Genomic DNA, 14,949 nt, shown 5'->3' on the forward strand with positions numbered 1-14,949 from the left:
AAATTCTCCCTCTGGAGCTTCCTGCTGCTCAGAGCACGAGAATACTGAGAGGCGCTGCATACAGTCCGGCGGCCCGTGGGTTAACTGTGCCCAGCTGCCAGGGTTTGTAACGGAGTCTACGAAAAACAAAGACCACACTCCCAACAACTTAAGATTTACACTGAAAAAAACCAGCAAAAACCCAACCCCCAGCCTGTTTTAACAATGAATAGTGATTCTCCAAATCCCAGTGCAGAAATTAAAGCATCACTCTGTACCCTGCTTTGTTATTCCGTATCCCTAACAAAACCATGCATACATTTACATAAATATATACAGATATATAAAAAGGGGCTAGTAAAGACATTCTGGTAGACTGCTTTGTTACGTAACATGCTGAATGCCTGATTTATTCAGCAATGTCAACAGCTGACAACACTATTAAACCATCCCTAATTTGACTGGCATTCTTAAAGAATATTCAAAAGTGGTTATAATTTTCACATACCTTGAAACCAAACCGTATCCCCAGCATGCTAAGCAGGGCAGGATCACTCAATATGACTCCAAGAGCACAGGTAAAGAAACTTCATCGTATAGAAAAAAAAAAAAATTGCTCCATGGCAAAAACACCACCATGCAGATATGAAACTGTAAAAGCTCCAGCAGGACTAAGCTCCCGGCAATCTAAAGCTGGGTTCCTAAGTCTGGGATGTGTCAGACTAATTCTGTCTTACAGGTGGACTCTGCAAGTGGTCTGTCCTTTTACTCTCACATCTAAGTAAATGATGAAAATGGCTTCACCAGACTTTTGTTGTTGTTACAGAAGTGAGTGCTAAAACTCAAGGGACATCAGCTCAGAATTGCTGGCTGCCTGCTAAAGTAAAGGACTGAGAACTGCGACACAGGGTTGGTGTGAGATACAAAAAAATTTCTTAGTTTATTTAACAATGTTGTTAACATTTAATACAAAGACACAAAACAGCTCTCTTTCTTCAGGACTTTACAGACTTTTATTCCACCTCTTCTACCACCCAAACTCTGCTCTCAGAGAAATGAAAGGGATAGCACTGAAGTGATAAAGCCATTACTTGAGGGGCATTAAATGCAGCTTTGCTTTTAATCCTTTGCCAACCCTAACTCATTTTAGTCGAACTTTGTAACATTTCTATTTTCACTCTACCGACTCAGTGAACAGGTACAAAAATATGGAAAATTCTAGGACAATCTAAAATTCTGTTCTACTTACAGTTTTATTTCCGAAGTCCTAGAATTCCCACAAAGACTTCTTTGAAACGACCCCGATTAGCCCCATTCAAGTGTTAGATGCAAGAGGTTTTATTGGGTTGGTTGGGGGTTTTTTTTTGGTTTTTTTTTTTTAAAACAACCCCACAGTGGTCACAAATGTCCTGTTTCAAAATCTACAAAAGCATTTACAGACCTAGATGTCTAAGCTTAGGTCATTAAAAGAAAGGTTAACTCCCGATAGTCACTGCAATGCCTTCAGTTTTACAGCTTATTCTGGAAGTGCCACAAGAGGAATCTGAAAGATACAAGACACCAAGTTTACATAATTGGCATTAAAATAAAAGGTTATTAATTTTTATAAAACAGTAGCCGCCCGTTGTTCACAGTCACTGAGGACAACGCTTTACTGCAAACCCACTGACTTTCAGAGGGCTGAGCACCTTTGCCAGCAGCTCTACACTTGGGTCAGCTAAGGACAGCATGCGCTTACAGTCCGCAGCTGTACGCCTGTGCCCTGGAAGACCCCGCTGCACCGTCACACACAGACACACCACTTGCTTCAGAACAATTGCTCCAACCTCGTGATACGACAGACAAAACACCATTTATTACAAGACAAGTGGAAACGTCCCACATCAACTGTCAGCAGCTCTTCCAGGAGCTTCAGCAGGCAACTGTCACATCTCATCTGGGTAACGAGCAGCAACATGCAACACAATCGTCCCACAAGGGCATCGCTTTAGAGGCAGGGCAGCGCGTTGCTCTCTAAAGGATCACCAGCAAGATGTTCTTGTAGATTGTTTTTGCAGTTCAGAAGGTGAAACGGGCCGAGCTGCTCTGCAGAGCACTGAGACCACAGGATGCTCCCTCTCTGACCCTGGTTTTCAGAGGGTAAACCCAAGCTACCCTCCTGCTCAAACTTGTTAGCAGGGTGATTAGCACAGACTCAATTTGTACCTTCGGTTGTTTACTGCTTCCATCCAGCCTAAATTTTTTGAACTTACTTAAATTACATCAACGCACTCAGGCTGGTGGTTACTTTAACAAGGCCCATCACACCCACAGCTCCCAAACTGCTACCTGGAGCGACATCACTGCAGCACTTCGCAGTGTGGATCACACTATCTGCCCTGACAGGGATCAGCTCCTCAGCTCCGATCAGCACCAGCAGGAAGACGGAAGGGCTCCCCATCCAGTCACCTCTCACAGCATCAACCTCCCACAGCCACCTGCCATGCCGTGGAAGGCACAAGAGTAAGCAGCTGGAAGAATTCCACTGACCAAAACTAATTCGTACAGGGTAGATTTTGCGCTTTGCTAGATCAGTCAACACCACCTCGACCAGCACTTCTAGGTTCCTTAGAGATCTCCTGCTGGCCACTAACTCTCCTTAATCCTGCTCAAGTTTAAACCAGGACAAGTATTCAGATCTGAATTTTCAACAGCACAATTATTTTTTTTTTTATAAACCACGGACCTACATCATCTTGGAGATCAAGTCAGAGCCAAGCTTTCCATTCACTAAGAAGCACTTCATCTACAGCTGAAGAGTTTTCCTTAATTTTAAAGTGTCCTTTATCAAAGAAGGTAACAGGGCAACCAGTATCTTGATGTTTTTAGGAAGAACTCTCTGTACTGCAGTCTTTCCCAGGGTAGGAAGTGCGACTGAAGGGAATTTTGACCTCTTAAACCAAACAATAAATACTAATTCAGGATCAGTGGCAGTGGTTGAGATCAGTAAGCGAACACAGGGCTATTCAAAGACACTCCGAACCCACAGGAGCATTAACCGCAACAAAGTCAAACAAGCAACACAGGAGGGAAGTAGATGCGCATCACAGCCCTGCACTAGCCTTTCTCAGGGACTGCAGCCTCTTTCTCAGTGATGCTGTAATCCCTAACCAACTACTTCTGACTCATTTCCACCGGTGTTTTTCAGCATGTCATCTTCCTATTTGTGGCCCTTTTCCCCCCCTGAGGTTTTGGCTGTCTGGCCCACAACGGTTTTCTCCAGCATTCCAAGTGGGATAGCTCTGCGCTTACTTTAAGGAGAGAGCTGGCGGTCTCATTTCTGAGAGAGGCAGAAGAACTGGGACGACGCACCACTGCTTGAGCGGCATGTGCAAACTCTGCACTAGCAAGCACTGCTGAAGCAGGGGCGGAATCGCAATCCCACCGTGCACAAACACAGTCCCAGAATAAACTGCTCTTCCTCTCCCACCCAGCACCAGCAAGGAAACGCTGGCACATCTTGTAATGCCATTAACGAGAGAAAAGCAGTACAGGTGATGGTAGGCAAGAGGGCACACTGGCCCAACCGCCTTAGCAGGGTTTTGTTGCTAAGCTGTGCACTTCTGACAACAGTCCCATTCTTGCTCCATAACTTTACCGGGAACTGTTCCTGCTCCGCTTACAGTGAGGGAAGAGATGGACTTGCAGCGCTGTGAAGTGTTCTGTCCCCTTGAAAGGCCTGGGAAATCCTGCATGCTGAGGGTGAAATAACAGATACTAAGGACAGTAACTTCCCAGCAATGGCTCCAGCATCCGCATACCAGCATCTAAGAGCCTTTGAGATCAGACAATTCTTAAATCTACTAAAGGGCTGAGCTGTCTTCCAGACAGGCATGGCCATGCAGGTTACCTACGCAGCATGATAGTTTACGCCCATAGCCAATTTTGGGCAGATCATCAAACATCTTTCCACATTTGTGATAACTACAGTTACTTTTTCCTTCTCTAATTCACCATCATCCTGATACCACAAGATACTTCCTGTAGGAGATCTGGGATCCTGTGCATTACACCTATTAAAGAGATGAAAGGCTCTGCAGGACTAAAAAGGACTGGTGTTGGAAGACAGATGAACTTACAGCAGCATACGTCCTCCTCAGTGATCGACTTCTGCATCTTCAAACTGCCCCGCAACTACTGGTGCTATGTCCACCTCCATCCCATCTGAAAAAAAAACCAGCCAATGCTACAGAAAACCTCGGGCTCGCAAGAGGATGACTTGATCACACGAAAGACAGCGAGTGCCCTCTGTTGACAACAGATGGCCAGAACAGAAAACTCCTTTGCTGAACTTGTGAAAGCGGCCTAGGGAAACACTGATGTGCTCACAACTTTGCGGTTTTGTTCCAGCTCTCTCTGTCAGTCACTTAAAGACGTCACCACTTCCTACAACCTCATCTCACCCTATCTTATTAAAAGACTTAAATATCGGATTTAATTTCATTTTTTAAATGAAGATCTGGTGTGACAAATGGCATGATTCCTTTTGATAGCTTTAATTATGCGCTAACAGAAAGAGGCTGGATCCTGTTCTGAAATGGCTCTCGGCAATCATCAAGTTGGGAAAAGAAGAAACAATTGCCCTATGCTACAATGTCAAAAAATAACAGGATTCTGTAACTGAGCAGCCCCGGGGATATTAACAACTGTAGCAAACCAAGAAGCACCTTAGCAAATAAAACTAAGAAGCCAAAACTGATGAAGATGGCTTTGAGACATGTGACGTCCTTGCTGTTCACTTTATTGTAATTTTCAAAATTTTTGGGTTCAGAAACCTGACCATTTTCAAACGAAGGGCACTGCTAAAACACAAGGTTCTCTTTATATTATATAAATTTATTCAAAGTCATGGAACAAAGAAAACCTGTAAACAACTGACAAAACAGATTAAAAAAAATCATCCATGTGGACCGGAACAAATTAGTTATGGTCCTGTTGATTATTCTAGAAAAGCTGATTGCTAGAATTCCACAACAGCTGCATCATTTCTCATCCCTCAAAAATGTCAGGCCGTACTAAAACATGGCAACTTAAATTAAAATAAAGCAGCAATATTACTAAACTACTTCCCTGTTCTTTTCCCAGGTAATATACTGATCCAGTGAAAACAGCATGCAGAAAAGGCAAAATATGAGAGAATGTTTTTTTCCCCAACAAGAAGAAACCTTAAATAAAATGTACGATCAGTAGCATAAAGACACGGTTTCCTTCTAAAAAGCAGAGGGTTCTTTTTAAATCTGTTCCAGTGTATTTCAAAGATTCTAAATTCACACTGAACTCTCTAAAGAGAATTACTAACTTACAGTTTAAGGGATTTTAAAAAGGTCCCAAAGGACTGTTATTGTGGAGTGGAAATTACTTCCTAATCCCAGTGTAGACTGAACAAATTTAACCTTTTTTTAAAAAAAAAAAAAATCCTAAATCAACTTCACCCTACTACTTTTCCAGGAAATCATACCAAGAAGAATCAAGAATACTCAGTGCAGTGGTCCTCACTCTTTAACACAGCAGGCCTCAATCCACGGCAGGCAAAATGCACACAGTACTGTAAGGTATCACCCGCAGTATGATGCTTGCTCATTCCTGGTGTTTATAGACTAGCCAGACTGGAGAACCACTGCTTTCATATATTCTTTAGTAAAACAAAACCATTTCTTACCTTCAAACTCCCTTATTGAGTCTTCTGTTCTCACTCCAGCCATGTTGTACTGACTGCTAACCGACTGGGCTAACATGCCTTCCAACCTCTCCAGAGTGGCCTGACCTTCTGCAGTTAAATGCGACAATCCTTCTTCGTAAGTGTAAAAGGTCGGGATGTCACCTTGTCCTAGCTCTGCAAAAACAAGTTTATGTTTATCAGACCTCAGTTTTGGAGCCTGCATCAAGCAGGGGCTGGGGAATAACACACCAATCTGAGCATACTTGCCCAGCTAACTGACTGACATTAGAAGGCTGCTTACATCATACACAGAACACACACAGTGATGTGAACTGCCCACAGCACGGCATGGGCACTGAACTTGTGTGGCTACATCCACTGGGAACAGCAAAGGCTGATACTTGTGTCTTGGGGCTTTTAAGAATGAGAACAATGTTTTTCACTGAATTGCAGTGATGTGTGACAGCTAAACAGCACATTTTTCTGCAGATTTCTGAGTTTTTATACTGTGCCTGTGGCAAAAAGAATGTTTCGGTAAGATGAGTAATAAACAAGGAAATTGTAAACAGACCAAACCATTCTTATGACAGATACCAGGTATCCAAGTGCTGGCAGGTATTTCCAAAGAACAACTGTTACGAACCATGGGCCTCAACATCGTACTCCTCCCCTTCATAATCATTGTCTGAATCTTCATCATCTGGGTCTGGGTGCAGAGCTTGGCACTCACACATCGCTGAAAACATGGCTTCCACTGTAGGAACACAAATGAAACACAAACCTCCCTTGTTTCTCCACCAATACCAACTGGCAAGAAATCCTGGCCAAGCAGTCAAGGAGATTGAGAATATTCCTCTACCAGAGCCACCACTGAACTATTTGAAAACATCATCCAACAAGCCAGCAGCCACGCAAGAAACAAGTTGGGTTTCCTAGATCCAGCCTGGTGCTTTATCCTCTTATCAGCACTTTTATATTATTTCACTGATGACAAAGGCTTATTATCTCTGGAGAATTCCATCTGGGGTTACCCACCACAGGATTCCTTGCAGCATCTAATACATAAGATTTTAAAAACTTAGATCCAACTGTAAGCTCCACACCAGGCAGGGAACAACTGCTTTCCAGCAGTAGGTTCTGGATATTAGCATGTTCCTAATGAAATTGTTGCAGACTCAAACATCACTGAATTTGAATTTAAAAAATATTCCCCATACAAGTTCTCTACAAATGTATACAGATAAGATTATCTGTGTCATGCACATATACTTAAAAGTCTCTATTTTAAAGCATTGGAATTTTCCTTGAGAAGCAGCTGCTAAAACTATTCCACCTTCATGCAAGATGAAACAATTTGATTTGTTCTTTTCAGTACAAAGAAATCAAGTAACTAGAGAAGGACACTATAAAGGATCATGTTATTTACATCTCTATACCCCCATGTCTTCCACATATAGCCAGGACTTCAAAACACAATTTCCCTCTTCACTTACAGGATGATTTGTCGCTAGGTACAAATCTGAATTCTGCAATTGGTTCAACATCGTCATCACTGTCTTCCTCCTCTTCCTCCTCCCCTTCAGCCATAGGAGCCGCTTTTGTCTCCTCTTCTTTAGGAAATTGAAAGATTTAAGAGAAACATGTTTATTTTGTCCAAAAAAAGTCAGACTTGCTTATTCTTTCAGGAACACACACAATCAAATCAGAAACCTGGACACAACCTGAGTGTGGCACAAACAAACCTGCTCCCATCCACATTACAGATGTACAAGGTCCTCTCATAGCACCTCGACAACACCTGCAATACACACAAAAACTTCTCTATTCCTAATTCTAGGGCTTCAGATTTCTGTAATGATCACATGATGTATTCACATACTCCAGGAAAATTCCCTGATTTGTATTAAAAACAACTGTGCTCAAAAACCCCACAATCCACCATCATTGTCATTTACTTGCACAATGCTACGTATGTATTCTCTTACATCTCATTAATTTTATGGATCCTTAACTCTACTGTCATGAAATCAGATGGCTTCCAGTACAGCCTCTCACGAACGACCCTGACGTTTATGAAAGATCTCTACACAGAAGATCTCTACTCAATTTCTGCCACTCCCAGCCAGCCAGCAAGATATCAGAAGTAGAAAGTGCACCCAGAGCCGATGACAACAGTGGGCACAACCCTGCTTCCTGACTTCTGTGGATTACATACATGAATAAGAAAGCAACAATGTGATGTTTTAAAAACCACAAAGAAGATTGCTACAGTTCATTGCTTTGTGGCTAGGGACACTGCACTGACAGCTTCAACAGCACATAATTATTTTCTACAGAAAGAGGAATACAGTTAAGGCTGTTCTACCGAGAGTGGCTTTTACCACATACAAAACTGGCACTACTAAGACTATGAGGAAGCCAAAAAGCTGCCAGCCAGCTGCCCCAAGAAATGAAGTGTCCAAGGAAGCTACCCAATCATTTTCCAAGCGACACCCGCAGGCACAGCTTGTTACTGCTGAGTCCAGCTCTTTGTTTTCAATGAAGTCAAACTCTGACTGCCTTTTTCTAAAAAGGGGCGAGGATAAGGCACAGACACACAGGGCACACAACAAAAAACTTTCAGAGGAAGAACAAAATGTACCCTGCCCAGCTAAGAATGAAGACTCCTGCAGCCAAACAAGTAGAGGTTTGGGTTTAACGCTACTCAGCAGTTAAAACTGCAGGCCAAGGACAGACTTGAAAACTAGACAAATCTACTTGCTGTAGAAGACTTACTGGAGCTAGAGTTCATATATTAACAAAAAACACAAAAATCAGCCTATTAAGGATTTATATATGTCCTGTGATAGTTCTTATCTATATTTTCAGACATCATTATCAGAATAAAGTAAAAGCTGGAAAAAATATATTTCTTCATACTAAGCTCAGTTTACTTCAAAATAAAGTTAGAGGACAATGAGGAAGAATCAAGAGGTATGCATACACGTCCTCATCATTTGTAGTGGTAAGACTGTCAGAGAACATTAGTAACATGACAGAAGGAAATAATGAAGAGTATTAATAGCTTAAAAACGCCTCTGCCATCTCAGAGTCTAATCAGTACTTTCAGTATACAGACTAGTTAAAGAAAAATTAAATGCCAGATTTTAACCTTTAATTACGATGACTAGTAGGTACAAAGGGGAAAGGAAACCTGCTCAAGATTTAACACTCATTACTCTTCAACTGAGAGGCAGTTTATGGCACACTTAAAATATTAACAGGTCTGCCAGAAGAAAACAATCTATGTATCAGGAATAAAGAAAATCTTCATACAAACAATGAAAGAGAAAGCTTGTTTTCTCTGGGACAGAGCAAGAATGGTCAAAAGGTCAAAAGTGTGGTTTTGTGGTAATCCACAAAGATCCATATTAAGCCTGGTAACATGAGTTACTGTCTTTTCTATTTTTTTAAGCAAGCGGTGGGAGAAAATGAATGAAAGCTTCCAGGAGAATGTAAAACAACAGGTATTTATAAAGTCTGGAGAGGGCAGCAACACTGACATAAATTCAATAAAGCAAAAATGATACCTAAGCTGGAATCATAGGGAGACTATGGAGGAACTGCATTGTTTAAAATGAGCGTAAGAGAGCAGAGAACATTCTCAGTGGCTCTAGCTGTCTGCACTCACATGCTGAGAGCAGAACAGTACAGAAGTGACTCTAAACAAGGGCAAAGCTGTACTTCTAAAATAACCACCCTTCAGAGAAACAAAAAAGAAAACACAAGCTACTACTTAAACAAAGCTTATCATTTTTTAAACCAAAATTTACTCCTTTTGAAGAAATCGTGCCACTCAGGACTGCGTGGGAACATTAAGCAACACTGGGCATACCTTCGAATTTGGCATTCACCACGACGTACAAGTGCTCCCATGGGTAAGCGTTCACGTCCCTGGAGACTGCATGTAAACTTATAGTGGGATAATCCAAGGAGAACCCAACTCCGGAGTTTTCCAGCCAAGACAGGCGACTAACAGGAAGCAGGGGTTGGAGGACAGGCAGGAAGAAAAATATCAAAAGAGACAAATTAGAAACTAACAGGAGAATCTAAGGTACCTGGAGAAAAGCAGACCAACCCCCCAAAAGTGAGCAATTCTGGACAAGGCAAGTATCCCACTCTCAGGTAACACACGGTCCTGGGCCTGCCCTAAGAGGACCTTGCAACGGCATTAACTGATGGCTGAGGTAAAAGATACCTTCTCTTACAGAACATGAAGCTGAGCACCCTAAACACATTTCAGCTTTATCACATTTAAACTAAACCCTGAATTTCCTTTCCTCCCATTTAATTTTCTCTTCCCTGTAGATATCTATCACCCCAAAGACAATGACAGAGGTTCCAGACTGTGATTTGTAAATCAAACTAATAAATGTTCTGTGTTTTTTCAAGATAAAGAGAACACTGAAAGGAAAGTTGCTGTCAATTTCTGGAGGAGTACAGAACTGATGTGGGTATAGTCTGTATGTAGAAAAACCACCATTCTGTGATCAGCAGAGTTATCAAAGCCAGTATGGTTTCCCCCCACCTCACAACATGAGTGCCAGAATGTCTGCTTCTCCCCATTTTCACTCTCATCCCTAACCACAGCAAGAGACAGCACAGGTTGTCTACAGTGGGCTGCTACCTCCTTTGCATCAGAACGATCAATGTCTTTCTACCAGCTGAAAAATCAATCTCAAGCTACTTTTGGGTGTCTGTGATCACTGAGGTCACACAGTGCACAGAAATACTGACGGGCAGAAAGTGAGACCACCACCACGTGCAAAACTCAGCATTTACAAGTATTTGTGGAGGGACAAAACCAACAAAGAGGTCACAGAAGACTCCTTGCCTCGGGAAATCAGGCTGAGAGCAAGAGCTAGTGAAGTGGGAGTGAGGAATTTCTTTCCTAGCCTCGACCAGCCGCTTCGCAATGCATACAGCTGTTGACATCGAGTCAGTGCACAGCTCCAAAGGCACATTGTCCTTGCGGATGCCCAGTTCTCCCACAACATGGCACTCCTGCAAATGCTTGCATTTTCTATTCATTACCAGCAAGTGACTCTGGTAAAAGCTCTGTGATATGCTCAAAACGTGTTGGGAGGAAGCTGGCAGACTTGAATGCACCTCACACAAACATCTATTGAAAGCTACTTGCAAGGAAACGCAACATCACATGTGTTGAGAGCAAATACTGCACAAACAGGAGCCCTTGTACCTGCAACCAAACAACTACACAAAACTAACTGAAATTCCAGAGAAATTCCTCTCCAGGAGGAATGCAACATCACTAACAAGTTCAGGTGAGACAAGAGCCCCTCAAATTTTACCCACTTTATAAACACTTCATAGTCTGAAGGTTTTAAAAGACAATACACTCCTCAGTGCACATTTTAGACTAGGGCGTTGTTCTAACAACACTCTCCTGCTGCAGAAATATATTGTATTTAGAGTACATTTTCCACAGTTAAAGAAAACCACATTGCCTTGATCAACAAGCTGTTGTCTTGAAGTGTACAGCAGGGAGAATTTAAAAGAAACTTAAGAGCTTAGATAACATCTTCCAGAATACCCAAACTGATTTATGCCTACAGCATCCACATGATTAATGCGTCACAAGAGACTTCACAGAACCACAGCAGTTAATAACAGCAGAAAAACCAACAGCCCCGTCCACTCCCCTGACAACAGAAGAGAGATGACGTGTTGTAACACAGCAGCCAGCCAGGCTCTCTTGTTGCACTGTTCCCTCTTGCACTGTTTAAAATGCCACTTGGAGCACAAATAGCGAGGACCCCCTCGGAGCTCTCTTTGAGGACCTCCCCCACATGATGACCCCTCGTACCTGAGTCTCCCACATCCCCCTTTGGGCAGGTCCCCTCTAGGGAGGCCCCCTCTACCCCCTCTAGTCACCTCAGGGGAGACCCCCCCGACACACACACCCCACACCCCCCGTCACCTCAGGGGAGACCCCCCCGTCACCTCAGGGGAGACCCCCCCGACACACACACCCCCCGTCACCTCAGGGGAGACCCCCCCGACACACACACCCCCCGTCACCTCAGGGGAGACCCCCCCGACACACACACCCCCCGTCACCTCAGGGGAGACCCCCCCGACACACACACCCCCCGTCACCTCAGGGAAGACCCCCCCACACACACACACCCCACGCTGCCCCAGAGGGGAGACCCCCCCCCACACACACACACTACGTCACCTCAGGGGAGACAGCCCCTCGGGGGAAGCCCCACGCTGCCCCCAGAGGAAAGGACCCCTCGGGGCAGAGGCCCACGCACACGCGGCCTCCCGGCCTGGTCCCCACCAGCCCCCAGGGAAGGCTCGCCACAAGCCAGCCCCCTCAGGACAACCCACCCAGGGCTGTCCTGCGCCCATCGCCCTCAGGGCAGCCCCCGCCCCCCGAGAGCCGTAACCGCCGCCCCCCCCCGTCCCCACACACGCTGCGGTCCCGCCGCCCTCACCTCTCGGCGATGTAGAGTGTGCCGGTGCCCAGGGTGCGCCCCGCCAGCACAGCCTCCGTGTCAGGCTGCTGGTGGCGAACGCCCTCGGCCGGCGGCGGGAACCGCTTGAGGAAACTCATGGCGCCGCCGCCGCCTCCCTCTTCCACCATCTCCTCCGCGGCCGCCGGAAGCGGAACCACCCCAACACCTGCCGGAAGCGGAACTCCTCGTGCTGCCCGGGTTTATCTAGGCACGTCTCGATGGTGCGGGCGGGCGCCGCCGCCATGTTGGAGCAGTTCCCGCCCTGGGGGCGGCTGCCCCCGCCCCGCTGCCGCGCCTGAGGAGCTGCAGCGCGGAGGGGAATGGGCGGTGCGGCACCGCCGAGCGCTGGCGTTCTCCCTGAAGGAATCTCCCCTTCGTCATCGACCGGCGGGGGAGGGGACGGTATTTCCCCCCTAAAATGGCCATGTTCCCGAGGGCGAGTCATGGTGCATCTCCAGAGCCATGCGGTCTGTGTGGCAGGAGCATCTGTCTCTGGCAGGTTTTGAGTAAATTTTCGTTACCTGCAAAAGAGAAGCAGAGGCGAGCGCTGAGGTGATCGCTGGCATTACGCCCGATGACAGCTGATGAGCAGCATATGTATTTTGGCCTGTAAATCTCTGTTGGACAGGTGACAAAGGGAAAAAACTAACACAGCAGCTTTTCAGTGACGGTACAAGGTGCTGGAAAGGGAATTTGAAGTGGATGGCCAGCACCTAATGCCTGATAGAGACACACAGAGAAGAAAGTCTCAAGTACCTGAATTGCTGAAGGGATATCCAGTTGATTTTCCCTCAGCGGTGATGAACTTGGGATCGTGGGCCCGATGGTGCTACCACATGGACCTGGGGAGCTGCCGTCAGGGAGCCGGGGCTGGTCTTGGGATGTGGATTGCAGCAATGGGCAGGCTGCTGTTCCCTCAGAAGCACCGGCCCTGGTTCTTCCCCTGGATTTACACCATTCCAGCAGCAAGTTTCTCTTATGACACATGCTACTGCAGTGAGAAACAATGATTACACCAGAACAGGGTGATTAAATAAATGGTAGCATTCAGTTTACACCGGTGAAATACATCTCTGTCAGGGGATGCTCCTGATAACCCCATCAGCAAGGCAGCATCACTCTAAACATCTCCCTGAGTTTTCAGGTTGTTAAACGTTCCTGCCATAGCATCCTAGTCACCAAGAGCCCATGTAGTGGTTACCTTGCTGTCAAGTTTTTTAATCTTCCCTTTCATCAGTCTGAATTCACTTCTAAGGAGTCATTTACCAACCTGTGTGCAAACCCAGGTTCTCACAAACACAAACTGATCATTGACAGAATAAGTGTCCATCTTTCCCTTCTCTGGACTTCCCTTGTTAGTCTTGGATAGCAAAGAACCAAAGCAGCACACTCTGGAAGTGGAAATTGTAAGGAAAAAAGGGGGAACAAGGAACTAACATGGTTCTTCTAGGATGAGCTTTCTAAAATGCTATGGAATGCTCATCAACCACACCTACCAATTTTGGATTCCAATTATGCAAATTATTATTCATAGAAATAATTACATTGGCTGAAATCAAAGCAAGTTCCACAATGAAGTGATATTTAAACACTGCTGGAATAGCTTGAAAAAGTGACAGAGGCAATAGGAGATGAGGAAAAGGAAGTTTCTCGACCATCTTCAAGTTTGCCGTGCCAAGAAAAGTGTTCTTCTGGAAAATGAAAAAATGATGAAAAATTATGATTCTTCCATGAATACAGACCAGGCTGCAGCTGCTGGTGGGAAGAGCTGCAAATACTGGAAATACCCATTCACCCCGCTTAGCAGCTGTCAATCAACATTCCTGCTTATGTCCCTCCTGTTATCAGACATGGCTGTCCATATCAGCCACAGAGAGCCCGCTCCACCTCTGTAGTTAACTGGAAACATACGGCAAATCCTTTAGATCGTTTTAAATTAAAATTTCTGAGTGATTGAAGTTGAATTAAGCCACTGCAGTGGAGCAATACAGAGTTCGTTTCTCCTCCTGCACACAAATGCAAGTCTTTCTTCTCACACGTACCACTCTTCCAAAAGAAGACAGGGAAAAAAGTTGGTTTAAGCCCAGGCTGGGAAGTTGGTTTTTGAAGAATCACAAAATGGTCAGGGTTGGAAGGGTCGTCTGGAGATCATTTAGTCTAGGGGTCCTCAAACTACATCCCGCGGGCCGGATACAGCCCCCCAGGGTCCTCAATCCGGCCCCCGGTATTTACAGACCCCCACCCCCCACCGGGGGTTGGGGGGGAAACCAAGCAGCCGCAGATGACTGCCTGCCACTTAATCCACACGCCGGCCCCCTGTTTAAAAAGTTTGAGGACCCCTGATTTAGTCCAACCCCCTAGTTTTGAGGCTGAGGCACTGGGGAGAAGGAGAAATCCGTATCTTCCTTGTTTACAAGATCCAGTTATTTTATATCCCAGTACCAGGTGTTGCATCTAGCTGAAGTTCGGGTAGGCAGACATTTCTTGTAAATTTACGAATGAAACAGAATGGCATGATTTGAAAGCTTTTTTCCTCAGCTCTAAGAGCTTTAAAAAGCGAGTTAGGATCCACCCCCACACCGCTGCCTGAACACTGTATGTCCAAGGGTGACGCAGTCAAGCAGGGCTGTGTTTAGAGGCAAGGGAGAGCAGCAGGTACCTTCACAGGGTGAAGAGTCACGTTAGGACAGAGGGTAGCACCCAAGGGAGCTTGTTTCTCTCCACAGACTACACAGCACTGCCTGCTGT

General features: G+C 45.2%; 1 protein-coding gene across 3 annotated transcripts; it reads right to left on the reverse strand.

Moving 5' to 3' along the window:
- Positions 1-889: 889 nt before the first annotated feature.
- On the reverse strand, positions 890-12,362 carry CLNS1A (chloride nucleotide-sensitive channel 1A). Of its 3 annotated transcripts, none has more exons than XM_055702010.1 (7): positions 12,181-12,362; positions 9,552-9,688; positions 7,171-7,284; positions 6,321-6,431; positions 5,678-5,851; positions 4,098-4,182; positions 890-1,522 (listed from the first exon to the last, which is right to left on the reverse strand). In XM_055702010.1, the coding sequence occupies exons 1-6, from the start codon at positions 12,327-12,329 to the stop codon at positions 4,115-4,117; spliced, it is 753 nt and encodes a 250-aa protein (XP_055557985.1). In that variant the 5' UTR covers positions 12,330-12,362; the 3' UTR covers positions 890-1,522; positions 4,098-4,114. The 3 variants fall into 3 exon arrangements, with proteins under 3 accessions (XP_055557985.1, XP_055557983.1, XP_055557984.1); XM_055702008.1 differs by having other exon boundaries at positions 7,171-7,287; positions 12,181-12,361; XM_055702009.1 differs by lacking the exon at positions 890-1,522 and adding an exon at positions 1,529-3,714 and having other exon boundaries at positions 7,171-7,287.
- Positions 12,363-14,949: the final 2,587 nt, after the last annotated feature.

The sequence above is a fragment of the Falco cherrug genome, chromosome 2, assembly GCF_023634085.1.
Source record: "Falco cherrug isolate bFalChe1 chromosome 2, bFalChe1.pri, whole genome shotgun sequence".
NCBI lineage: Eukaryota > Metazoa > Chordata > Aves > Falconiformes > Falconidae > Falco > Falco cherrug.

What these genes read in the sequence shown, in the direction of transcription:
- CLNS1A (XM_055702008.1), bottom strand. Translation starts at nt 12,329, where the DNA reads ATGGTGGAAGAGGGAGGCGGCGGCGGCGCCATGAGTTTCCTCAAGCGG. An exon ending in ACACTCTACATCGCCGAGAG is followed by an intron (nt 9,689 to 12,180) that starts GTGAGGGCGGCG and finishes GCTTCCTGTTAG; the next exon opens with TCGCCTGTCTTGGCTGGAAA. An exon ending in GGTGAATGCCAAATTCGAAG is followed by an intron (nt 7,288 to 9,551) that starts GTATGCCCAGTG and finishes AATTTCCTAAAG; the next exon opens with AAGAGGAGACAAAAGCGGCT.